The sequence below is a fragment of the Ixodes scapularis genome, unplaced genomic scaffold (genome assembly GCF_016920785.2).
Source record: "Ixodes scapularis isolate PalLabHiFi unplaced genomic scaffold, ASM1692078v2 PGA_scaffold9__187_contigs__length_104089568, whole genome shotgun sequence".
In the NCBI taxonomy this organism is placed as follows: Eukaryota; Metazoa; Arthropoda; class Arachnida; order Ixodida; family Ixodidae; genus Ixodes; species Ixodes scapularis.
In genome coordinates, this window is record NW_024609884.1 from 44338220 (window position 1) to 44366059 (window position 27840).

The 27840-nt window shown below is 42.6% G+C and overlaps 1 protein-coding gene across 3 annotated transcripts in view; it reads right to left on the bottom strand.

Moving 5' to 3' along the window:
- Nucleotides 1-1839: 1839 nt before the first annotated feature.
- Nucleotides 1840-27840, bottom strand: part of LOC115317713 — a 42848-nt gene continuing 16847 nt past the window's right edge. For 2 of the 3 annotated variants that reach the window (XM_029977403.4, XM_040504553.2), the window contains 7 exons: nucleotides 24493-24783; nucleotides 24347-24427; nucleotides 21745-22035; nucleotides 21599-21679; nucleotides 12979-13041; nucleotides 12273-12440; nucleotides 1840-12108 (listed from right to left, as the gene is read on the bottom strand). In XM_029977403.4, coding sequence (XP_029833263.2) covers nucleotides 11971-12108; nucleotides 12273-12440; nucleotides 12979-13041; nucleotides 21599-21679; nucleotides 21745-22035; nucleotides 24347-24427; nucleotides 24493-24783 — 1113 coding nt within the window. In that variant the 3' untranslated portion in view covers nucleotides 1840-11970. The remainder of the gene's footprint in view (nucleotides 12109-12272; nucleotides 12441-12978; nucleotides 13042-21598; nucleotides 21680-21744; nucleotides 22036-24346; nucleotides 24428-24492; nucleotides 24784-27840) is intronic. The other variant, XM_029977404.4, reaches the window with a different exon arrangement.

Genomic DNA, 27840 nt, shown 5'->3' on the forward strand with positions numbered 1-27840 from the left:
TCGACAATTAAAATGGTAATATATATTAGGCTTTCAGTATACTTGTCTTTCTGAGGGGTAGCCTGCACCTTAAAGTTGCTAACACCTCCGAACAAATATCGTTAGTACCACTATTTCTCTTAAATATCTTACAGGTGTCCTAACAGAGAAACAAAACGACAAGGAAGTGGAGGCAACACTAAAAGACATTGAAAAGACAGCAATGACGTGAATGCGCCACGCCCAGTGGCCACGCCGATACAACTGGAGAATCGCCGCAAAGGGTGTGCAAGATTGTGCTGCACGTGAGGGCTGCAGAACCGAGTTTCTGAAGCCATTGGGGTTCTCTTGTGGAAGAGCTAGTGTACCGAGCAAAACAGAACCTTTTACTGAGGAAGAAGGGAAGAATTAGACAATTTGTTGTTTTTAATGAAGATTTTTTTTTTTTAATTTTCATTAACAGTTGATCTAGGCTTTGTTAAACTACTATACACGTTTGCAAGTCCGGTCTCAGGTCGCCGCCATCTTTCTCAGTGGGGTGCGCATTTGGGCGCGGCCATAATCAGATTACGACGCCTTAGCAAGGCTTCTTAATTGGATTATGAGTCATCCAAGCGCACCCCAGCCAAGCAAGATGGCAGCGCCCTGAAGCCGGACTTGCAAACGTGTATATATGTAGTCATTTATTATTTTTACAATAAGTGTACAGAATTTGTCATGTCCACTAAGCCTATATGTAATGCATTTTTGTACCATTTCATGACCCAATGTTCCTACAATAAAATGTTTAAGCTGCAAAAACAAGTCTATTTTCAACAAGAACAGTTTATGTTGCAATGCACATGACATTGCAACATAAACTATTTTTGCTTGGCATAACTGCCCAGAGGTTTACATTTCAAATTTGGTTAAAGCTTTATTTTGAAACATTAGTGCCTAAACTTCGAGTACATGAGTGTATGCCCAAGACAGTCTTCATCATCACAATTGATGCACATCACTATGATTCATATCGGTTGCATCAGTTGCTATGATGAAAGGTGCCTGAAACATGCATTCATTGTGCTCAAATTTAGTACAGAATTCAGTTTCCCCTCAAGATCCCGCGCAGGATGTGGCATCCCAAGTGAGTCCTATAGCCATCCCCAAGAGGCTGTGGGAGGTCTGTGGGGTGTCCGTGGGATCGAGTTTCTAGTCCCATTCGGGATACTTTTGGGAAACTTGCAGGAGCTCCCAGGGACATCCTTCTCATCCTGAAGGTGACGTCCTTTGGGCATCCTTTGGACAAATGTGTGTCATCTGGGTGGTCTCACTGTGGGCATGCAGGGACGTGGAATAGTCAGCATGGTACTGATGATGTCAGCACTCGTGCTACAAACTGGTTCTGCCTACGGCCTATTGATAATAGTAATGGCTCAGTTTTGGGTTCTGTGGACGCAAGGCTTCGAAACAGACGATACAGTGCTTTGGAAGAGAGTTTCCACCAAAGTCTACACTTCAGAGTTTGGAATGCCTAAAACAGAAAGGGAGCCTGGTATGAACGGGCACCTCCTGCAATCGAGCAACCATTGTCCCTGGCTAAGACCCCTCTCCCTTGGCAGATCAGGTCCATCACCTTAGTTGTAGCATAGTTTTGCTGTTACATTTGCCAGGTGAATTAATCATGTTCAAGCTAATATTTTAGACTGAAGCTTGGTCTAGTTGGTGCAACATACTTTCAAATCTTGAAAAAGTGCAGTGCAGTGCTTGACAGTGCAGGCACAAAAGCATTCTGCCTGCACTGTTCACACCGTTTGAAAGATATTTTAGATTGTTAACTTTCATGACCCCAAAATACAACCAAAATAATTGAAACGGGTTGACACAGCATCAAGTTTTTCCCAATTTATTCAGAAAAAAAAAAAAAAATCTCCTAACCTTTTAATAGGAAAATTTGACCATTCAAGATATCACCCTACATAAACATACAGCACAGTAACTGACAAACAGATATACATACCACTGTTATACAAACAAATGAAATGCTTGAAAGATTTAGCTTGTATTTATGTTGGGTATGTGAACAAATTAGCATTTAGTGAAAACAAGTCACACAGCTGCAGTAAATCAGAAAATTTACACGAAAAATATTGTCAGGTTTTAGAAAAGTACCTTTCTAAAATACTGTAACCAATTTTTTAAAACAGCTAGTCTTTAAACCATTCACTCTCATTCTCTTTTGTAGAAGACACTATGTACATACAATAATTAGAAGGAAGGCACAAACACCACAAACAAGCATAGACTTGCAACTGAGCACTTACTAAAAATGTAGTTTGTTTTATACATTTTTTTTTATTATTCTTTTCATTGGGAAACTTAAAAATGCCTAGTACACTATTTACGACTGTGCTTCTTCTGCATCCAGGATATGTACATCGAAGAAAAGAAATTTCGAAATGTTCTGCTACAATAATTTTTCCCCAAAACTGCTATGTAGCATGATGCTTAATTTTCAGCACTATTCCCAAAACTATAATACATTATATATATATATAAATATATATATAGACATTGCACTCTGTCAGAAATGACATTTGAATATGGAGCACCAGTACTAGTAGAAGCCATAAACAGAATTTAGCCATTACTAAAAAAAGCCGTACAGGGTTCAATAGAGAATATGAAACCTTTCTTTTTGGCGAACATAAATAAGCTACTATGCATTGCAGAAAGCTGAAACTCCATCAGAATGTGTCACCAGCAGTAGTGTTAAAATGCAGAAGTTTGAGAACATGTTATCTGGATCAAGGAATAAAATAAAAAAGCAAAAATTTTCTATGCGCCGACATCTACCTAGGCCCAATATTCTTCTAACGAAGAAATGACATTGTGGGCACCTGTGGCATTTATTTCAGTGAAAACAACTTGCCACCCCAAAAGATAACAAGACTGTCTCTCTTGGTGTAAGTTTTTTTCACCAAAATAAATGCCAACCGTACTTGCAACGCCATTTCATGGTTCATTTTTCTGTTTTATCTTTTGATCCAGGTAACACCATGCTCTCAGTAAACTTTCAGATTCTACCACCACTGTCAGCTTCACATTCACGCAGAGTTCAGTGTGATCCAAACCAACGCATTTTTGTGCGTGCGTAAGCCGTGCGGCTCCCGGAAATTGTGCATTTCGTGACGTCGCGCTGATTCCTTGCCCCTTCCGGGCGCGTACAAGAAAGTTGGATGATTTCAACTTTTTCTGAACGCGCACGAGAACGCACTGTGAAGTAAGTAGTAGGGCGCTCCTGCTCCCAGCCAATCGGTGGAGAACACTAGTTCCGGCTCCGCGTTTTTTCGCTGTATGGCGCAGATGCGCTCAGCTCACCAAAAGCCGCACCATCCTAACAAATGCGTATGGTTGCGACTCGGAAAGCACCCTGGAAACAACAAAAACGCCATGAAATATTCAATTTCTGGGAAACGCACAGCCTGCGCGTGCACAAAAACGCGTTGGTTTGGATCACACTTTCCATCTTTCTGTAATGCATAGTTTATTTACGCAGGTAGAAAAACCGGGTTTTGTTTTCACTACTGGACTATGTAGAACTAATAGTAAGAAAAAAAAAATGCAGTAATTATGCTTAGTTTACAATGTTCTGCAAAGATATTTCACTGCGCCAGAAAACTCCAAATTCATTAATTCAAAGATATTTCTCAGCAAACGAAAGCCTGTGCGTTGGATCGTTTTGTAACCATGGTAATATAATGCCCTACAAATACATATGATGATGAGCACAAGTCTTTTACTTACTTCAGTTTAAAATGTAGATTAATCTCTTGGGTTAAGCAGACATTTTGGTTTTATAACAACCGCTCAAGATATCCATCCTCACTGAGGGAAAATTGGAAATTACAGAGTAAAAGCGGTGTGAAGCAAGCTTCATTCAGCCCATGAAAACCATTTCCACAATAAACACTGTGTTGTAGAATACAAATGGAGCCATCATAAACACACATATTGAACATTCTTACACAGATGTGTATGAGAATCCAATCCAATCATTACACGCAAATTATCATAATAGTTACAAGGCACTGTGATATGTGAAAATTAAAAAAAGTAAAGAAAATCATGACAAAAAAAATGACAAGAATCTTTTCCACACCTGGTAAATATTAATAGGATATAGTATGCACTGTCAAAGTACTATTCATGGTTCAATAGACGTTTTGATGGGAACCTCTCCCCTACCCGGGAAATGTTATTAAGTAAGAAATGTGCATTGTTAGAGCACTATTCATGGCTTAATCAACGTTCTGATGGGAATACACTGTAGTGTTATGCGAACATTCAAATAATAGTTTTAAATAATATGCTGTTCAGAGGTGAACCGCGATATTCATACTTTTTGAAGTGTAAAGGCAAGTTCACACCGGTGATGCAATCTAGTTGCATGATAACTTTAATCGCAAAAGCGACCATCGCGCAAAAAAGCGACGCGGTTTGAGCAATGGCCAGCTGACCCGACTTTTTGTGATGCGATCTAGTCGCGGAGCGAGTAAGCTGATCAGCGGCGTTCGGAACGAGTTTTCGAGAAGCGACTCGCCAATGACTTGCTCATCGCGCACGCCAGTGTGACCATCTAATTTTATTGCGATGCGATCTAGTTGCATCACGCGACTGCTTTATGTCGCCGGTGTAAGTGCGCCTTTAATCGCGGTGGGTTAGCCCTGTTGAGTGCGTTTCTTACAAAGCACTTGTGCACTGCAAGGAAGCAATACTCACGGAGCTCGCATGCTTTGCGGCAGGACAGGGCAGTATCACGATATAAATGTGTAGCGATAGTATTTTAGAGATACTTTCTAGTATCTGTATCTCTGTATCAAGACACATTTGAAAAACGTTTCTGTATCTCAGTAGAGAAATACATTTACAACGTATCGCTTGTATCGCAATACTTTGCCACACTTGGGCATCTCGTTACATTTGTTGCCATTTTTAGGATAAATTTACAAGATAAAAACACCTGTTTGGTGCAAGGTGCTTCAGAATTTATATGAACCCACCCTATAACATGATCCATCAATCACCAACATTAAAAGACAGAAAAACAAACTATGGTTTAAGGAAGGTTAAGTGCAAGAATAACAGAATAAGCTCCACTCACAAAGCCCTCCACTCTTCCCAATTTAGTAGAGCGAACTCTGTAAAAGAGTTGAGCAGAAAGAAGGTACGACTCTGTTGTCCAATCTCCCCACACTGTGGGTGACTCGGAAGCACATAAGACGACAGTTTGAGATGTGCGATCACAGCAAAAGGGGGTTCATTTTGTGCAGACGTCTTTTGTCAATCATGGCACGCAATCTTTACCGTTCAGTAACTATGTGGTTCACCGAGGGTGACATGTTTTTTGAGCGGCATTAATGATAGATAAAAAGTTTGAGATAAGGGGAAGAATTAAGGTTTTATCCTACGGTTTGAAAGGGCAACTCTGGTCAATTTCAAGAAATTTGAGTTAATGGTTGATAATTATATATCCCGAGGTAGTAATAACGGGTCTACATCATTTCTTTCCAGAAAAAGTAATATTTTTTGCGTAATCTTCATTTAAAGGTAACCACAAATCGAAACTGACACCTCGCCTGCGGCGGACAACATTGCTCCTGTGTCGTCACCTACATCCGTTAACCACGTGGTACAAATCGTGATGTCATGTATCAGGCATGCGGTCGGGCGCAAGGGCGAAAGTGTTGCCTGCTATGATCGACAGTCTGCCACACTCGACGCCTGCACTACCGTGGCCGCAGCTTGTGTTTTAGCGCAGAAAAAGGCAAGTTTTCCCAAGGGCTTGTTTTGAAAACATTAATAGAAAGTGAAGTTCAGTAAACCACATGTAAATATGTCGCGACGGGTTTGTAGAAGCAAATGTTCGGTAGAAATATGCCGTGCTCAATGTCGCAAACAGACTCTCTCACTCGCGACGGACGCTGCCGCCGCCGACGCATGCTTGCACGGGAGTACACGGCGCATGTGTGTTCTGTGAATCACGTGGTCAACGATGAGCATGCCGTTAGCGCCGCCTGCTGACTTTGGTTAAAAAAGGTATGTAACAAGCAAACAAATCTCCCCGAGAGCCCGGAGCATGACACAGGTAGCACAAGGTGGGCTGCGTTGACACGGAGGTATTAACTGCGCTGTTGCCTTCACTGTGCCTCGCCCTTTTGGATTAGCAGGCTTTGGTAATTTCGCGCACCTTTTAGGCAGGATTAAATTGAAGTATTTGGCGTGTAGTCTATTTAGGCAATACTAAAAAGAACTGCATTGTTTTCTTAATATGTAAAATGAACTGGAGTTGTCCTTTAAGGCAGTGGTTCTCAGGCACCAATATTTTGAGGACTCCTTCTGGGTCAGTGAAAGTGATGGGGGACCCCATCCACTGGAGGCTGAGAGTGTGTTATTGGAGCGATCACAATGACAAAGAAGCAAACAAAAAAAAAAAAAAAAAAAAAAAAAAAAAAAAAATTAACTAAATGCGTGAAAGATAACTTTGAAACTCTGAAACAAAGAATTACCAACCCTACTCACTTGGTGCATAAGGTTTGGTCTATTTAACGTTGTATGACAGCCAGCATCAATAATAAAAAAAAATAAAAAAGTTTTATTCCTCGGTTTGATTGATGGTTGAGGGCTTCAGGGACTCCAAGAAGGGCTTTAGGGACCCCAAAGGGGCTTCAGTCCCCCGTTTGAGAGCCACCAGCTTAAGGGGACACGCTACAACTGCAGTCTTGAGTGCAGTCATTACTAAAGGTCATACAAATAAGCACAATTTGAAAAAAGGCCATGCAATTTGGAATATTAATTAATCATTTATTGCGTTCATGCTATCTAAATTCAAAACTAGGCATCCAGTTTTGCATACCATGATGCATAGATCGCAACACGCTCGTAGCTGGGCGCAACCATGGCTAGGAGCCAATACGATAACTGAAGCAGTGCCAACTCCTCAATATTCTATAGTCTTTTTGTGCATCTGTCACTCACTCTAGTGTGCTGGCAACGCTCTTGCTTAACAAGCTAGTGTATGCTACCAATGTTGGCAGTAATTAAAACGTTGACTCATCAGTTGTAGTTAACCAGCCAACTGATGATCATGACGGTTATTCCACTACTGAATGTCTGCTGGGCCCGATAAGTTTGCAATGAAAACGGAACCCCCATCAAGGTAACCCCCTCCCTTTTTCTTTCCTTGATCATAAACATTCAGCATGTACACACACTAATAATGAATTTCTCCATGGAAAATAAGCCAACCTCTGATCCCAGAATGGCAGAGGTAAGGATAATTGGAAAATCCTAAGAAATCTAAATTGAACAAAATACTTTCAATCTGTAACAAAAGTATACCAAAAACAGAAAAAAGTAGGAAGAAAAAACAAAAAAGACGTATAACTTCACTACTGGCAGTTTCAATTCACCAGTATCATAGCACTCAGTAATATTTGCCCAATAATTTGTCTTGAAAACTACAAATAATATTTACAAGCCTAAATCTGTTCCATATCTATCTTCAAAGAGCCCTGCTCATTTAGGTTGCTTTCAAATACAAACATCATCCTTCTTGTATTATATATTTGACAGCTTGAACCAGGGGAAGATATAGAGAAATTGAGACAGGAGAGAATAGACAGCTGACTACCAACGATTATTTAGTGGGAACTTCTTTTTCCTTGCGTGTTTTCAGACACCAACAAAAATTCTTACATATTAAAACCTATTATACTAATATAATAATGCATGTGTATGTTTACAAAATTTTCACATTACCTAAACCTAAACTAATATTTTAACTTCACCCGCCACAAGCTCATACTGCCATTTTCTGGACCGTGACGCACCGTAGATATTGTCTCTCCTTTTTGTGAATAGTGATGGACGGGGTGCTGACGCACCCACTCGCTTGTTCTTCGATAGCAAGCGCCTCGAGCATCTCGCGCGCATGAGTATTGTTATTACTGGCTAGGATGGTTATGTCCTTGAACGCTGCACTGCAGCGGCAAGTCCTGCAATGAGCTGCAAGATGCCCTGCCGACGTTCCTTTAAGGGATGCTGCGTGCTCGCGGGCTCTGTCGTTAATGCATCGGCCCGTCTGGCCGATGTAGCACTTCCCGCATGAAAGGGGAATGTTGTAAACCACTCCTGTCATGCATGGTACATATTGTGTTCTGTGGGCAATGTCGCACGTTTTTTTCTTTGCCTGTTTTGTTGTTAACTCGTCTGCACATGGAGTACGCTTTGTTAGGCGCGGAGCATACTACTTGGATCTCATTCCTCGCGGCGATCTTTTTCAATTTGTGCGTAATCCCGTGAACGTATGCTAGCTTCAAGCTGTCAAATATATATACAAGTATGTACCAACAAGCTCCACTATCAACCGTTAATCATCCTTCTAGTGTGAAGTATTTGCGAATAGTACTTTACCCATATTTTTTCTATTTGCTGATGATGATGATAGGCTTTTGTAGCATGAATTCTCTAACAAGGTTCCAAGGAGCACAGGGGTTCCCCATAGCTTATTTATTTATTTATTTTCCTAATTTCCACTGCATCAATGCCAAGACCGGCAGAGTTCCTCAGCTATCAATCAAGAAGGGTAGGTGATATTTGAAATCAAAGTTTCAGAATCCCTGCTTTGCTATGTGACTCAATCCTATCGATAAACGGTGTACTAGCACTTGTCCTGTCTACGTATTTCACTCGTCCTTGGTGGTTCAGTGTTTATTATGTATAACCAACTTGCCCACCAGATCATTTTGGTACAATATACACACTGTACATGGTAGTATTTACCAAAAAACTGAAATTAAAATTAAAAAAAGAAATGTTACCAGATTTTAGCTTTTTGCAACGACTTTTGACAAAAAAAAAAAAAAAAAAAAAAGCCAACACAAAACCAAATGGGGCAAGATATGCGATAAATTAAATAATTCTGTTCTTTAGAAATATTGTCAGTTTCCTCATGAGACAATAATAAGAGGCAAAGTGTACCAAAATTCTATACCTAAAACTAACAAACAACAGGATGAACTGCAGACCATGCCAAAAATAAAACCCTTCTAAATAAAAAGCATTGGACTTGCTCCAAAATTCCCTTACTCGCAGTCACAAATGAAGGCACAAACAAAATTACGAGCCCTTTAAAATAAAATCCTTTCCTGTTAGTCAGGTGCTGTCAACCTATTCTGTATTGGCCAGAAAATGGCCAATACAGAATAGGTGCCATAGTACATGTAGTACACTTAGACAAATAAGTGTTATCTTGCAAGGTACATAATAGAGACAAATGCCAACAATCTATAACGAGGCCAAGACTTTCAAGTTTTAACTGAAAAACACAGGTAAATATCCGACAACGTCAAAAATACAAAATCGGTAAAAAAAACACACACACACACACCGGTAAACAACTATGGTGTCAAAAATACAAACTCAGATAAAACTAGAAAATACCAATTTCAGAAAATTTTCGCTCCAGCTAGGCCGGTTTTCGTTAAAACCCTCGCCTCTTAGACATAAGCTGTTAGTTTTTCATGAGATTTTTTCACCGATAATCACAGGTTTTAGCATCCGCCCAAAAACAAATAGCTGAAATACACAGATATTTGCAAAAAAAATCAACACCGAAAAACATCCGTCAAGTTTCCTTATATGCGGGAAAATCTACGGCCCACATATAACCAGGCACAGTTGTGAACTATGTAGACCTCTTCTCTCTCTGAGAGGATGTTACATCCCAATCATTTTTATTGTTTGTTAACGACTTGCTTTCTTGCATGAAAGTAACAATTTTTTAAAATGATGAATGCTACATAAAACTTGAACCTGCCTTGGGTTCAAAGTTAAAAATAGATTGGAGGGGTGGATGAGTAGTAAAATTTACAAAACTGAATTGAATTCACCTAGTCAAAGACTAGCTTCAAGTGAAAAAAAGTGGCTAACGTGCAGGCGAGCTGGTGCGTATTAATCATGATGTTGAAACCCTGAGTTTGGGAAGGAAACTTCAAGATATATTAGAAGAAACAGAAGAAAGGTGACAGACAAGCGTCTCAAACTCAGCTAACAAAATGTATTTCATATAACGCTTTTATACCCTTCTCCCTAAGTCGTCCACAACATTAAAAGAAACAAAAAAAAAAAAAACACACACACACACACAGAGCACTTTGCTTTCAAGGTGACTCAATTCTAAGTCAGTTCGTTCCGAACACACAAAGGCATGAACCAAACAGTAGGCCACCCAGAGCGAAACAGTGAAAACCAACCTAAGTCCTTTGACACACAGATACAAAAAAGAATAGAAGAGCAGCGTCAGTTAACATCGCAGAGCTTCCTGCATATGGACAGTGGAAAAAAAAAAAAATACAGTTAGGTGATATATATATTTGTTTGCACTGTTTGTATGCAGGAAGCTCTGCGATCTCAACTGTCATTGTTCTCTATTCCTTTTTGTATCTGTGTGTCAAAGGACTTACCGTAAAATCCCGAGAGATGCCCCACCCCCGAAAGATAGCCCAACCCTATTTTGGCTTGATTTGCTGTATTTTTTTTAAACACCAAAAGATAGTCCACCCCTAGTAATAGTAATGTTGGGATCAATGGTGGCCTCGGCGTAAATGCTGCTAGTTAGCTATCGTGGGACATAAGCGAACATTGCGGACTAGGAAGTAGTCACGTTTGTTCCGTTGCCTCTTGCCACGCTAACAAGCTTGGCCTAAAACACATTACCTAAAAATAGCATTTTTTCAACTTTTCTTGACTATACTCTGAAAGCAAGCCCAATCCATTATTTCACCCGATTTGCTCTTGTTTTTAGGTGGGCTGTATCTCGGGGTTCCTGCCTGGCCCTACTGCTTGGCTCATGCCTTTGTGTTTGGAGCAAACTGACTTAGAATTAAGTTTCCTTAAAACAAAGTGTGTGTGATTTTTTTTTTTGATGTGGAGAACTTTGGGAGAAGGGTACAAAAGCGTTGTATGAAATACATTTTGTTAGCCAAGTTTGAGATGCTTGTCTGTCGCCTTTCTTCTGTTTCTTCTAATACATCTTCAAGTTTCCTTCCCTGTCTCAGGGTTTTAAACATCATGATTACTAGCTTCAAATACTAAATCAAACTTTCAGGATTTGAGAAACGTCAAAAAACAGCTAAAAGTAGCAAGAAGATCAGACCAAGTCATAATGATACATGGACGAAAAATGAACAGCTTGTCACTAATGGCCGAGGCAAAATTTAAGACTCACAAATATAAAAGGTTTGAATACGAATTTAATGTCCCTAATTGTCTGCTCGTACTAGCAATTGTTAATATTTGCACCTCCCAGTGAGCACAGGGATGGCATGAAGAAAGGCACATTTGTTAACACTGGAATAGTAGAAATGTCAGTAAACCGAGTTAGTTTAGAATATGGTGCATTTTGTTGTTCTTCCTTGTCTAAGGTTCTACTCTGTAAACTCTCAACAGAATTTCCGTGTTAAGAAAGAAATGTTCTGCATGGATAATGCTATGCCCATAACTCATGAAGTGAGATCACGGAACTTCTCCTCTTAGACTTCTCAACTCTCCTCAAGCCATTTCTTGGAGCACACCCATGCCTGGCAAAGGACTGAAATATGCTCAAAATATACCAAAGAAGCAAAAAATAATCACAGTATAAAAAGCCTTATGCTTGGCAACTGAGCTAAAAAAAATAAGACAAAGCTTAAAGCATTGCCAATGGAATGCAAAATTACACACATACTAACACACTCTCATGCCCAAAATGTACACACACAAAAGTGAACAGCAAGAAGTTAGCACCATTCGACCACCACTACCACTGAGACAGTATGTATTCTAAAGCACAACATCCTGCAACTAGTAGACAGCCCCCAATCATTTCTCCAGGACCACCCAAGGACAGTGCTTCCTAGCAAGAGCCAACAACAGATGCATTGCTTTCCAAAGATGCTAGTGAGCTTTGGTTCAGATGTCATGGACTCTTGATAGGTTGTTGTGAGTTACGGTGTCGTCCTTCGATGATCGCCTTGCTTCCTCCATGGCTCTCTTAGAGCTGACCAATGCTTCCCGCAGATGTTGCACTGTCAAGGTAAGCTGTTCTGCCTGCATTAAATCAATTGATTGCTTTCTCATTCTTTTGAAGAACATGTAATAAGTACAACCTCGGACCCTAAATCCTCAAAATTTGAAACCAAGCTGTCTATTCCCATTTTGATATGAATTTGTTACTGTACACTACTATGCATAGCATAACTCAAGGTACTTACCTCGGCTACGGATTGGGCACGTAGTGTACGCTCTTTTTCAATGGCCTGTTGGGCTTCTTCTAGCTCGAACCGAACGGAGATCATGTCTTTCTTTAAGTGGTCGCAATTTTCTCGTGACATTGTAAGCTTCTTCTCCAAGTTTTGAAGTGCTTGGTCTCTGAGTTCCACCTGTGCCATTTGTTTCAAAGCATGCTATAATGATAATGAAACGCAAAAGCCAAGTGTCCCGTTGCTATACCGAATCAAAATTATAGGAAACATATACAGTTGAAAGATTAGCTTTATCAAATGTGCTCATTCATATCAATAACAGCACAACTTAGAGTAATTAAAAAGATTTCTGCTAATTCTTGCTTTTCGACAGCTGGAGAGAGTGTCAAAAAGTGAGATGACATTTTATGAGAAAGTGACACTTTTTACTTCTATAGTTTGACATTAAAGGTTATAACTAGGCACAACAGGTTGACAACAGAAAGTACCAATGTTTCTTCATACATTGAAACAAGTGAGTATGATTTGTAACAAACCCCTAATTTACTCTGAACCAGAAAAGGTGTCCTGCAATCAAGCTGCCAACGGTTATCCGATCACAAGAAAATGTATTTAACAAGCTCTAAATTCATGTGGCCTTTTGAAATACAGTTATAATAATGCAAGAGATGATAATATTATCAAAAGACCACAGTCAGTTATAGGCTCTACTAACCTGCATAGCAGATGCGTCTAGGTGTGCCTGAAGTTGCATTGCCAGAAGAGTTTTTGACTGTGCCTGTCAAAAAATAGTTCAATGAAGTTTGTTACCTAGGCCGAGACATGAATGTAATGTGCACAGTAGGAGTGTTGCACTAAAAAGCATGCTACATACACAAACCACATGTAAAGCTAAGAGAAAAGTGTCTAAACTTGCAAAGGAAAAATACACTGACGAGGAAAAAGGCAACAGAGTCTATTTCTTGCTTGAAAAAGGACAAGTGTAAAAAACAAGTACATATAAAAGCAAAAGTCAAGCATTTCAAAATCTGCAAAATAAATGAATGAGTAATAATCATAGTTCATATATAGCAGCCCGTGAGATATCCTCCCGACATGTAATACATTGGGTAGAAAGAGGCTACTACTTACGTAAGTCCATACACTTCGTGCAACGCGACCGGCACGCCGCCACGCCGCAGTTACTGACGGTAGGCAGTGAGAACCCCAACGAAACGAAACCACGCCGCGTTCATTGGTATGCATTGAAGTCGGAGCAGTGTGGTTGTGCTGGGCATAGGCGTCCGCACGGGGGGGGGGGGGGGGGGGGGGGCTGTGGGCGGCCACTCCCTCTAATCATCTGGGTGGGGGGGGGACGCAAAGTTGGCCCAACTTGAGGCACGACTGCGCCGGCGGTATGGTTTCTTTTTCGACGGCATAAAACACCGACGCCAAAGTTACCTCCCTCTAGTGTGCGCAACGAAAAAAACAACCATAAAAAGACGCTTCGACGCAGACAGTCATCGAGCAGTTCGCGACAAAATCGCGTAGAATTTTGCTTTAGACTTTTCACGATTGGTGAAAAGTACTATATTTCCCATGGGCTACACATTTTTATTAATCTAGTCATAAAATATTTTTACCACCGCATAACATATCCATTAGTTTGTATAATGTTTGTTGAGCATGACATAATGTGTGCGTGTTATCTTGTGCAAAAAAAGTAATTATAGCCCTTGTTTCTATAACATGTTTCTATCAAGCGCCAGAAAGTAACATTACCAACTGTACATTTGGATGCTCAGAAGAAAAAAAAAATGCCATGTCATAGCGTTTATCTTCAATAATTACTAAATATTGTAACTTGCTGTTTCTCGTGTTTTTAATCTGCGGTATATTCTCGTGCTTTTAAGCGTTGCCATTATGTTGTGTATTGGGTGTCATTTTTCGTCCTCTGCATGAACGTTAGAGACGCCATATGACAGCTTTCGCCATGTGTAGGTGCACCCATGCGTTTGCCCTGTATGTATACTATATTTTCCATACTAGCAAAGTCACGTTGAGGCAATATTTTTAAATATTCTGTGCTGTTAAAGACGGCATATGTGTCGTATCTTTCTCTGGTTTAGAAAGAATAAAAATTCTTTGTACGCACGTTGTGTTACTGACGCCTCAGCTGCGCAGAGACTGCCCTTCTTTGCGGACGTTTCACAAAAAAGTGAAACCAACTGCTTAATAATATTTTGTATATGTTACAATTCAATATTGTTGAAATAAACGTTTCATAACCATATCTCGTCTCAGCACTACAATATGAGCGGAAGGACATCAGTGGGAGTGCGTTGATAGAAAGGGGGGGGGGGGGGGGCGCTTTGGGGAAACCTCGCCCCCCCTAATGAAAAATCCTGCGCACGCCTATGGCGCTGGGTTGACAGCATAAACTGCAGCGTCGTTAAGTGTTCCAATATTTATGCGTCGTTTCTCATGGGGACAGTTTCACAGTTTTTCAACAAACCAATATTTTGTGGGACTGCAACAACGATGGACCCGTGCCGTACGATGCGAGAAACATTGTCTCCTGATCACGCCTGACATATTCTACACTGCCGCTTTGCGCTATTCGTTTGTTTTCGTACCAGTAACGTTTACATACGTTAGCGCCGATGGGACGAACTGAAATGCCATCCCACACTCGCGGGTATGCAGTGCCAATTTCGTTGGAAGAATGTCCTCTAAAAAAGTTTTGTCGTCCCCATCGTACGTGTCGATGATAATTCCGGACCAGTATGGCACGCAGTCTGTACTTCATGAAGAAAGATTCGGAGGGTCCATAAAGTGACAAATATGAATCTAAGGAAAATTACAATGAAACTTGGAATCGCTGGACAATCGGCATTTGAGTACAGAAGTATATGTGGTGTGCTTCCTTTTTTTTATCAGCCTCCATTCGGATGTGGAAACGCCGACAACCCGAGTCCTGTAGAAAACAATTTTTTTTCACAACTTTGAAGCCACCTATTACAAAGTTGTTCAAACTGGAAGTACCGTCCACTGGTCCCTTCCCCCCTGTAAATTGTGCACCTCCCACGACGAGTGGTATATTCTCTTGACAGCCTTTGACGGTTAAAACCAGTTCCCATTCAGTTACGCCGCCCAAACCTAATTTCCACCTGGTTTATTTATGCCACCTATTTTTGGTATAATAAGTGTTGTGTTAAGTCACGGTCATGTCCAAGAACCTCTGTGTCCAAATCTGCACCTTGCACAGCCCAGTTAAAACACAACATTTTGTGTCCAATGTTGGATATCCCGTATAGACAACTTTATTCCTTTATTCGTTCGAAACATAACTTTCACACCTGAGGTTTTTGGTTTTAGAAACTGATTATACACCCTTACACTAAATTCAGTGATGTGATCGGCCTAAGCCAATTTGGCGCACGTTTCGGAGCAACCAAGACAGTGTTTTGGAGCAGCAAATGTGGCCTTTGGAGCAACCAAAACAGTGTTTTGGAGCAGCAAAAGCGGCTTTTGGGGTAGCCAAGACAGTGTTTCGGAGCAGCAAAAGTGGAGTTTGGAGCAGATATTCTTAGGAAAATAAAAATATTTGTTTTAAGTGCTGTACAAACGAAGGGCACTTTGTGCTGTGTTGTGTTTTGATGTGACATGTACTGACGGAACTCACTGCTTCTGTTTTTACTGCTCAGACATTCCACAAGTGTACACTGCTGTAGGCATTGCCAAACAATTTCGAAAAACCGCTTGCCTCCGTTTTACTGGTTCCCGACGAGCCAGATTTTCGTCAAAAGTAAGCAAACGTAAAATAATGAATTGCAAGCGTCCCAGCTGGTGCCTCAGTCATGCAATCATGTTCGCATGCACGTGAGGCTAACTTCGGCAGGCTTGCTGTTGGGCATGCTTTGTTGCGCCAGCGCAGACAACGGCTGTCCGATCAGAACCGAAACCATGCCCCGCAGCTCCGTCGCTAACTTATCCCCAAAATTGTACACAAAATGTAACCTTCGAGCATGCGACAAAAACAGTCCAGTGGCGCGTGCTTGCCAGGCCGGCAAACAAGGTACAAGCTAAACACACAAAAAAAAAAAAAAAAAAAAGAACCTGAGTGCATCGATGCAACACATTGCGAGCCAGCCTCAAAACGTTCTTGGAGCGCTTTGTACAACGACTGAACTCTAGACAAAAAAAGCGCACTGTGCGGGTTCAGCGTGCAGACATTGCCTTCTTTGCTTTAGCACACTTCTCTTCACCAACTTTCTTTCACGGCAGATTTTTAACGTACCGAGGTCCCTCTCGAAAGAAGGCCCACCGAGAGGAATCTCGATAATCAATACTTCCACAGAGCAGTCTTTGAATTAAAGATGGATTTTTGTAGTAACGTATGATTTAAACAAGAACAGGAATGCTAATGAACATGCAGTGGTAGTTAGTTTCATTTTAGAAAGTACCATATCTGCAGTGATGGGGGACAACAACATTCGACGTCGCGCGACCACGGTAACTGAAAGGCAGCGATCAAATATAGTTTTCCCACGGCCGTTGCTTCAGCTCACAAAGTAACTCCTGCCGCGCAAAAACATGGTTTTGTTTCAGAGCATGATGGCATAGCTGGTAACCGGCATGCTAGCGTCGGATCGTCTGCACAAATCCGCGTCTATCGCTGAAAATATAAAAAAAAGGAGATGAGACCTACAAGAGAGAGCGCGAAACGCGAGACGCCGGGAAAACCATGCAAGACCGGGTGGACAATTGATGCACGGTACTTTGTGTCAGGTGGCCGCTTGTATCACCTAACACACGCCTGCTCAATTACAGTACTCAGTTTAGTTTCGGTTTTGAAAGGCGACCTAAATTGGTCCTTTGGCGCAGGCTTGGCGCAGATTAGCCATTTTTTGGCGAAATGTAGCAGGATGTAGCAAGGTTAGCCCCTTGGCGCAGTTTGGCGCAGCAATCACATCACTGTAAATTTAATAACCATGCGCCAAATAGTTACATTAATATAAAATATTTTCAACACATTGTAAGGCAGTAACAAGGTAAAGGAGTCCAATGTTTGAATACATTTTTGAATACATGCCACTCCACTTTGAACCACCACTGCTACACCACCCGAAGGGTTTGAGGAATGGCGGTCCTTCCTAAAAACTTGTTGATGACGCAAAAACTGCGTGTGCGAATCAGTCAGATACGTCTCCTGTAGGCAAATAGCAACAGGACGGAGCTCATCAAAAAATGAATTGATGTCATCTATGTTACGTACAAGGCCGCGACAGTTCCACTGCATAATGCCTATATGCTTAGCCAGTGCAAAAATGAATATAAAAACTGGTAAAAAGTAAAATGAGGTGACTATGGCTTAAAATCTATTTTTTTGCATGGGGCGTTTTTTTTTTTTACAGCCTCTTTCTGCTGGCCAGTAGAGTCACTGGTGGCAGAACGAGAAAAGTCAGATCCAGCGAGGAAACTTTCCTCGCCGGACTTGGGTCCACCCTCGTCCATAGGCTCCACAGGGGGAGCCGGAGGGAGACCCGGTGGGGTCGGCAGCCATAACGGCTCACTAGGTCTCTGCTGGGTCGAGACGCGGGGTTGTCCAAGGCCTCAAGGAGGCAGGGGCGGCGGGGGGTGCCGTCCCCAACTTCAGGGTGGACGTTGTAGGAACACCGTCCACCGCGTGGTTGGGGTGCAGTGCAGCTGGCACTGCACCCGTGCAGTGCAGCTGGCACTGCACCCGCGGGTTTTAGAGGGGACATTGACGGGAGACACACCCCCCCCTGGAGGGGTCTGTGTTCCCGCCGATGCCATCACGGGTCGTGCGGGTCCCCTGTGCACGACCTCGGCATACCCTCCTTTCGATAGGAAGGAGAAACATTTTTTCGCCTCATGGTAGGAGATGCTTTCTGTGGTCTTCAAAGTAAGTATTTCTTTTTCTTCTTTCCATTTTGGACAAGAGCACGAGTAAGCACGAGTATGCTGGGTGACGGCCATCACAGTTGACACATCTCGGTTCACTCTCGCAACTGTCAGCAACATGCTCTTTACTGGAGCACTTCGCGCAAGTGTCACTTCCTCGGCAGCTCTGTGACCCATGGCCGAACCTTTGGCACTTAAAGCACCGCTGGGGATTCGGCACATAGGGCCGAACACGGCACCGGAGGTAGCCTGCCTTTATGGCCTCTGGGAGAGTGGCGGTGTCAAAGGTCAGTATAATGTGTCTCGTTTTACGCTCTACACCCTCACGACGAAGGGTGATGCGACGAGCGGCAACAACTCCTTGGTCTGAAAGGCCTTCAACGAGTTCTTCCTCAGATGAGTCCATTAGGTCGTCCTCCGAGATAACTCCTTGAACTGTATTAAGTCTGCGGTGTGGAGTAACGTTTACTTTGTATTCAGACACAGCGTTGAGAGAAAGAAGGGCATCACTTTGCTTTTTGGTGCTGATCTCAACAAGATCATCACCGGACGGCATCTTTTTAGCAGAGTAATCTTTCCCAACGATTCCTTCCAGTACCTTGGCGACTAAGAAAGGGGACAGTTTGGCAAGTGGTTTTTCTTCTTCAGAGTGTAAGACCAGGAATTTTGGGAATCTTTCGAGTACTTTGGATGTTTCGGGAGTGACTTGAGTTTCGGTGCGACTCTTTTCAGAGGCCGATCAAGAAAGGTTTTGTTGTGCGAACCCATATGAGATGGGAGGAAAGTTCAGTGCCCGGATGCACCGCCCACCACGGAGCCCAACAAGGAGGCAGGTAATGTGCCATAGCAAGATGGGCTTGGCTGACACAATTACTCTACCAGTGCTGCCAGGGCACTATACAGTAGTGTGGCTGCAGGGACAGGACCTGTTTCCACTCAAGGTTGGCCCTTGCCGCCTAAGAAGGTGAAAAAGGAAGGAAGAGAGTGTAGAAGAAAAAAGAAAGAGGTGGGAGGAAAAGTGAAAGAAGGGAGAAGAGGATAGAAGAGGCAATTGACTGAATCATCCTGGTCGGGCCAAGCCAGGACACCCGTCTACGAGAAGCAGAGGCCGAAGCGGTGTATTGCCTCGCCCGGGGGGCCCCGAAGGGTCCAAACATACCCCGGGCTCAGCTCAACCACCAGGGTCCCTTTTTCCTCGGACACGGGCACGCCACGCACAGCCAGACGTGGGTGGGCGAACCCACACGGCTCGGGGTTCGTAGTGACGCCACTCACCAAGCACCTACCAAAGTAGGTGCCCCCTGCGTGCGGGTATGGTGGCCCACGTAGCTGGGGTCCATGGTGACGCAACTCATCAAGCACCTAGCACCTAAGGTGCAGGCGCCCCCTGCGGGGCTCGGGGTCCGTGGAGACGCCACTCTCCAAACACCTGCTTTTACAGGTGCCCCCTGCGGGGTACGTTGAGGGTGACGTTGCATAAGTGCTGGGGCAGAAGGGCATTTAGCTGTTCTCCACTTCTTATATATTGAGTTTGAGTCGTTATTAGGTGTAATTTCTCTAGTTGCGGCCGAAAAAGGAGTTGGAGCAATTTTCCGAAAAGCAAGACGGCCGCCACCATAATTGCTCTGAGTGGGACATTTATTTCGCCCGTCGCTGTAAACTTAGGACTGCTGATATTTGGAGGCGAGTGAGATGTTCACTAAGTTTGCGCACGAAGTGTGCCAAATTTCATTAAGACAGCAGGTGTGAAAGTTATGTTCCTAACGAATAAAGAAATAAAGCTATATGGGATATCCAATATTGGACCCAAAATGTTGTGTTATAGCGGGCTATGCAAAGTGCAGACTTGGGCACACAGGTGCTTGGACTTGACAGTAACATGACACAGCATTTATTACACCAAAAAGAGGCGGCATAAGGAAACCAGGTGGAAATTTGATTTGGGCGGCATAACTCAATGGGAACCGGTTTTGACCATGAAAGGGCTGTCAGGAGAATACCACAGGTCGTGGGAGGTGTAGACTTTACAGGTAGGAAGGGACTGTTGGACTGTACTTCCAATTGAAACAACTTTACGGAAGGTGGTTCCAAAGCCGAGAAAACAAAGTTGTCGCCACAACACACGGTTTGGCCGTCAAGGGCTTTTGCGGTCATCTGTTGTGTCATAACCTGTTGTGCGAGGTGCTGATTTTCAGCGCACAGGTACTTTGACATGACCTTAATTTGACACAACACTTATTATACCAAAAAGAGTTGCCATAGCGAAAACAGGTGGAAATTTAGTTTGGGCGGCGTAACTAAATGGGAACTGGTTTTGCCCGTCAAAGGCTGTGAAGATAATACCACTCATCGTGGGAGGTGCACACTTTACAGGTAGGAAGGGACCAGTGGAAGGTACTTCCAGTTCGAACACCTTTGCGACAGGTGGCTCTAAAGCCGAGGGAAAAAAAAAATAGTCTACAGAACTCGGGGTGTCAGCGTTTCCACATCCCAAAAGGAGGCTGATCAAGAAAGAAAGCACACCATATAAACTTCCATACTCAAACGTCGATTCTCCATGATTCCGAGTTTCATTGTTGTTTTCTTTAGATTCATATTTGGCACTTTTTTTACCGTTCGAATCTTTCTTCATGAAGTACAGATTGCGTGCTATACTTGTCCGGAAATATCATCGACAAGTACAATGGGGACGAAACTTCTTTGGAGGGCATTACTCCAACGAAATTGGCACTGCATACCCACAAGTGAGGGATGGCATTTCAGTTCGTCCCATCGGCGCTAATACATGTAGGCGTTACTGGTACAAAAACAAACGCAGAGTGCAAAGCGGCAGTGTAGAATATGTCAGCCGTGCCGACACAGTGGCAGACATGATTGGGAGACCAAATTTCTTGCGTCGTACGGCACGGGTCCATCGTTTTTGCTGTCCCACAAACACATTGGCGAGGCGAAAAACTGTGAAACTTTGTGCCCACGAGATACGACGCATAACTATTGAAGCACTTAATGACGCAGCACAGGCAGCACTTCATGCTGTGAACCCAGCGCAATCGCACCGCTCCGACTTCAATGCGTACCAATGTACGTGGCGTGGTTTCGTTTTCGTTTTCTCTGGGGTTCTCACTGCCTACCTTCGGTACCGGCCGCGCGGTGGCGCGCCAGTCGCGCCGCACGGAGTGTATAGACAATTGCAAGCATGGCGCCACAAGTGGTGCCCCATGCGTGCAAGCGCGTGCAACGCGCGGGTGAACGTAGCTTTGGCAAGCTCGTAATCGCACGGGCGTGCCTGCTCGAGCAGAGACATGGCGGCGGCCAGTCGCCCAGCTTGCAATCGTCTATAGTGAGAGCAAGCTGAAAAAGTGGTTCAGATAAACTTCCATTGTACCTTTTTTACCCCTGTTCCTGCGGCACATATTTCTGGCACTTACGTCTTGTAGGGCCAGATTTAACCGTTCCCGCAGGGATCCCAGCTCCTGATCTCTGACTTCATTACCACTTGGAAGGCACGTCTGCAAGCCATATAACATAAGGCTTAGCACATGTCAAGCAATACCTGCGAGTGCCTTTGCATTACCTCTGACAGAAAATCAGTCTGGGTGCCCATGACGACTGACGAAGTTTCTTTCTCTTCAGTCTGTGCAGCACAGTTTACTTTGGAAGGTTCTGCCACGGGAAAGCAGTCCGAACCTTTCGCAGGTGGAGATGATGGAAAGAGGACACGTTTACAGTCTGCAGGCGAATATGGGCCACATGGGGTGTCATAGGGCTCTTCTGGCGAACTTCCTTGAAGACCATTCAACAATGATCTGGCTCGGCTAGGTGGACGGCCCTTCAACAGCCCATCTTGACAAACTGACCGGTACTCCTGAAGGAAAGCAGAGCATTGGATGTTATTGATGGGGTGGCAACCTGCCATCCATACATTTTTATGATTTGAAGAACTGAAAAGAACGGACATAAATGACTTTATGAAACCAAATCCAGTCTGAATTAAATGGTCATACTGCTCTAAAACTTTTGAAGCCACTAAAATACTTTTGAAAATAGTATAGTTAAAATATTTTGACCACATGCATTAGAAAAATGTCCCGATTAGGTTCAAAGACAACCAACTTTCATGTATTTCATGTTATTGTGCATGCAACAATGCTCTAGTACCAGATCCATACTAACTGGTCCTATAATAATTTTTCAAAATAAAAGATGTAGAGAAAATCATAAAGGCTATTCCTTAGCATGATGAAAATTGTTTTAATTAAAACACATTGCGTTCCATATGTCAGTGACTATATTTTATTCAAGTGCACAGCAAATCGGGACAACAGAGGCTCTGCATACTTTCATATTAGCCATGGCCCAGTATTTACTTCTTACAACAAAATGGCATTCTAACATCTATGAAAAGCAAGCTTCAACTTTTTCAAACTATGCGTGCATAAACCCGCCTGGAAGGAGTTTTTTTGCTCGTGCACTGACTGGTGCTGCAGAAAGGCAGCCTCCATTAAAAACAGCCACCACGGGCATCCTTTTGCTGGAGTACACCTGTACCTTGGGGAAAGTGCACTCCACAAAACTAAAATATAGTGGACTTGCGATAATTCAAACTCTTGTCCTTCCGGTTAATTCAAACGAATTAAAATTCTTTGGCTGTCCCGCTATGTCTATAATGCATTTATAAGCTGCAAATTGAAGCAGCATTTTTGCTGAATAGACCTATCTCATCAAGTGTTTGCTGCATGCGTGACGCCGCCATAACTTTGGCTCAGAGGAGGCAGCGGCAGTTCTCAAGACGCCTGGCGTCGTGTCGTGCTCTGCACGCGCAGTGCTTCAGCGAGGTTGTCTCATGTGCAAAAAGACTAAAGTTCCCTCGATGCATTACGGCAGTGGCGGCGTAACAAAATTGACTGGTGATATCGGTCTATTCATACTGTATGTTCATCGTGGAGGGTTAGCCCCGTTGAGTGTGCTTCTCACCGAGCACCTGTGTACTGCGGGAAAGCAATAACCATGAAGTTCGCGGGAATATTTGCACATAGCAAGCAGATTTATAAATTCCCTTAATTAGGATAGCTGGGTGTCTCTTTAGGATTAATTTTATGCCATATCTGTCATTTACATGCCACCCAATGTAGGCATTTAACTCTCCGAGGCCACGGTTTATACATATAGTTATATTAAAACTAACTCAGCTTAGAAGTGGACAAGTGGAAGGTTGGGAACAACCTTCACGAGAAAGGCTTAGAGAAACTATTCGAATGTACAGGGTGTCACAAAAGAAAATTTACACGGTCTTTTTTACCGCAAAAATAAACTAGGCATCGCCGAACGCTCATTCTCCGCCCAAAGGTCACAACCAGATGCCAAAGTTTCAGCCCGATCCGGGGTGTCAGCGTCTCCACATCCCAAAAGGAGGCTGATCAAGAAAGAAAGCACACCATATAAACTTCCATACTCAAACGTCGATTCTCCAGTGATTCCGAGTTTCATTGTTGTTTTCTTCATATTTGTCACTTTTTTACCAATCGAATCTTTCTTCATGAACTACAGATTGCGTGCCATACTTGTCCGGAAATATCATCGACAAGTACGATGGGGACGAAACTTCTTTGGAGGGCATTCCTCCAAAGAAATTGGCACTGCATACCCGCAAGTGTGGGATGGCATTTCAGTTCGTCCCATCGGCGCTAATACATGTAGGCGTTACTGGTACAAAAACAAACGCAGAGTGCAAAGCGGCAGTGTAGAATATGTCAGCCGTGCCGACACAGTGGCCGACATGATTGGGAGACCAAATTTCTTGCGTTGTACGGTACGGGTCCATCGTTTTTGCTGTCCCACAAAACATCGGCGAGGAGAAAAACTGTGAAACTTTGTGCCCACGAGATACGACGCATAACTATTGAAGCACTTAATGACACAGCACAGGCAGCACTTCATGCTGTGAACCCAGCGCAATCGCACCGCTCCGACTTCAATGCGTAGCAATGTACGTGGCGTGGTTTCGGTTTTGTTTTCTCTGGGGTTCTCACTGCCTACCTTCGGTACCGGCTGCGCGGTGGCGCGCCAGTCGCGCCGCACGGAGTGTATAGTGAGAGCAAGCTGAAAAAGTGGTTCAGATAAACTTCCATTGTACCTTTTTTACCCCTGCTCCTGCGGCACATATTTCTGGCACTTACGTCTTGTAGGGCCAGATTTAACCGTTCCCGCAGGGATCCCAGCTCCTGACCTCTGACTTCGTTACCACTTGGAAGGCACGTCTGCAAGCCATATAACATAAGGCTTAGCACATGTCAAGCAATATCTGCGTGTGCCTTTGCATTACCTCTGACAGAAAATCAGTCTGGGTGCCCATGACGACTGACGAAGTTTCTTTCTCTTCAGTCTGTGCAGCACAGTTTACTTTGGAAGGTTCTGCCACGGGAAAGCAGTCCGAACCTTTCGCAGGTGGAGATGATGGAAAGAGGACACGTTTACAGTCTGCAGGCGAATATGGGCCACATGGGGTGTCATAGGGCTCTTCTGGCGAACTTCCTTGAAGACCATTCAACAATGATCTGGCTCGGCTAGGTGGACGGCCCTTCAACAGCCCATCTTGACAAACTGACCGGTACTCCTGAAGGAAAGCAGAGCATTGGATGTTATAGATGGGGTGGCAACCTGCCATCCATACATTTTTATGATTTGAAGAACTGAAAAGAATGGACATAAATGACTTTATGAAACCAAATCCAATCTGAATTAAATGGTCATACTGCTCTAAAACTTTTGAACCCACTAAAATACTTTTGAAAATAGTATAGTTAAAATATTTTGACCACATGCATTAGAAAAATGTCCCGATTAGGTTCAAAGACAGCCAACTTTCATGTATTTCATGTTATTGTGCATGTAACAATGCTCTAGTACCAGATCCATACTAACTGGTCCTATAATAATTTTTCAAAATAAAAGATGTAGAGAAAATCATAAAGGCTATTCCTTAGCATGATGAAAATTGTTTTAATTAAAACACATTGCATTCCATATGTCAGTGACTTTATTTTATCCAACTGCACAGCAAATCGGGACAACAGAGGCTCTGCATACTTTCATATTAGCCATGGCCCAGTATTTATTTCTTACAGCAAAATGGAATTCTAACATCTATGAAAAGCAAGCTTCAACTTTTTTAAACTATGCGTGCATAAACACGCCCGGAAGGAGTTATTTTGCTGGTGCACTGACTGGTGCTGCAGAAAGGCAGCCTCCATTAAAAACAGCCACCACGGGCGTCCTTTTGCTGGAGTACACCTGTACCATGGGGAAAGTGCACTCCACAAAACTAAAATATAGTGGACTTGCGATAATTCAAACTCTTGTCGTTTCGGTTAATTCAAACAAATTAAAATTCTTTGGCTGTCCCGCTATGTCTATAATGCATTTATAAGTTGCAAATTGAAGCAGCATTTTTGCAGAATAGACCTATCTCATCAAGTGTTTGCTGCGTGCGTGACGCCGCCATAACTTTGGCTCAGAGGAGGCAGCGGCAGTTCTCAAGACGCCTGGCGTCGTGTCGTGCTCTGCACGCGCAGTGCTTCAGCGAGGTTGTCTCATGTGCAAAAAGACTAAAGTCCCTCGATGCATTACGGCAGTGGCGGTGTAACAAAACTGACTGGTGATATCGGTCTATTCATACTGTATGTTCATCGTGGAGGGTTAGTCCCGTTGAGTGTGCTTCTCACCGAGCACGTGTGTACTGCGGGAAAGCAATAACCATGAAGTTTGTGGGAATATTTGCACATAGCAAGCAGATTTATAAATTCCCTTAATTAGGATAGCTGGGCGTCTCTTTAGGTTTAATTTTATGCCATATCTGTCATTTACATGCCACCCAATGTAGGCATTTAACTCTCCGAGGCCACAGTTTATAGATATAGTTATATTAAAACTAACTGAGCTTAGAAGTGGACAAGTGGAAGGTTGGGAACAACCTTCACGAGAAAGGCTTAGAGAAACTATTCGAATGTACAGGGTGTCACAAAAGAAAATTTACACGGTCTTTTTTACCGCAAAAATAAACTAGGCATCGCCGAACGCTCATTCTCCGCCCAAAGGTAGAGCTAGAGGTCACAACCAGATGCAAAAGTTTCAGCCCGATCCGATAACTTAATCAAAAGTTATGTGATTTTCTGAAAATTTCAATGGGAAAATGGAGCCCATTTTTGCCCGTTTTCGGTTTCTTGTGCCATAGAGTCCTATGTGTTCGAAAACTCCGTCGGCCGCCATTTTCCCATTGAAATTTTCAGAAAATCAGTTATAACTTTTGATTAAGTTATCAGATCGGGCTGAAACTTTGCCACCTGGTTGTGACCTCTAGCGCTACCTTTGGGCGGAGAATGAGCGTTCGGCGATGCCTAGTTTATTTTTGCAGTAAAAAAGACCGTGTAAATTTTCGTTTGTGACGCGCTGTATAAATATGCCTTTATAAAGGAAATTGTAAAAAATACGCTTGGTATGTGTAGCTATTCCTATAGCAAATCGCTACTTTGCCTCACTTCATATTTAGATGAATTTCTGATAATTCTAACTTGTGATATTTCAAACCAAAGTCTGTGGCTTCTTGGAGTTTGAATTAATGAGAGTCGACTATAACCTGTTTTAAGAAATATTGAAAATATTTTAGATTATTAGATAACTATCACACATTTTCCCATGTTACAATTCCATTTCAGTCCCGCCAAAGACACAAATATTTGAATCAACATTCGAGAGTTTTAGATATTTGCACAAGCCTATAAAAAAAACTAATCAGGTTACTGCCCCTAACCGTAATCAAAAGGCACATCATATGCGAGTGGAACATGTCTCTTGGGCTTTTATTCAATAATAAAAGGAGACACACAGATATACAATTAGCCTCAGATTTGTGATACTACAGATTAAGAAATTTCATTTCATTTGGTAGGTTGCTTACATGCAGTGTTGGGTAAAGTACATCTAAAAAGTACTTGAAGTAACTGAGACAAAGTAACTGAGAGCAAATGTACTTGAAGTAAAGTAGTAATTACACCACACCGGATGCAATTTACTTGAAGTACTATAAATACAATGTACTTTTAAAGTAAGGTACAAGTACTTTTTAACACAAACTTTCATGATGTAATTTCATTCCCTTAGGATTTTTTTTTTAACTGGTATATATTTCCCCAGGTGTAATTAAGAATGCATCAGTTATTTTCGCAAATGGCAGCGAACACTGGATAAAGTCAAATGGCCACAGAGTAGTTGTTTTACTGTCGCTGAGAAACTATTTAACATAATCAACTTATAAGGCACCTATTGGCTGACAAATCATCATTTTGTGATACAAATTTTACAAGACCGAGTTTGGGGAATGTACTTTGAAGTCGGGAGTTGCTCTTTCCTCGGAGAGTACCAGAAAAAATACTTTAAGTAAAGTACAAGTACATGCTCAAAGCACATACTTCAAGTAAAGTAAAAGTTTTCTAAACATACTCGAAGTAGTATTTAAGTACAATGTACTTAGTACTTTCCAAGACTGCTTAGATGACACCGTCTTGTTATTTTCCAGTAAAATTGAACAAAACAAAATAAATGACACTTCTTTAGAAAACAACGAGCAGGAATGCACGAGTTCGGCAAATGCTTCAACTGACAAGTAGAGAGTGCG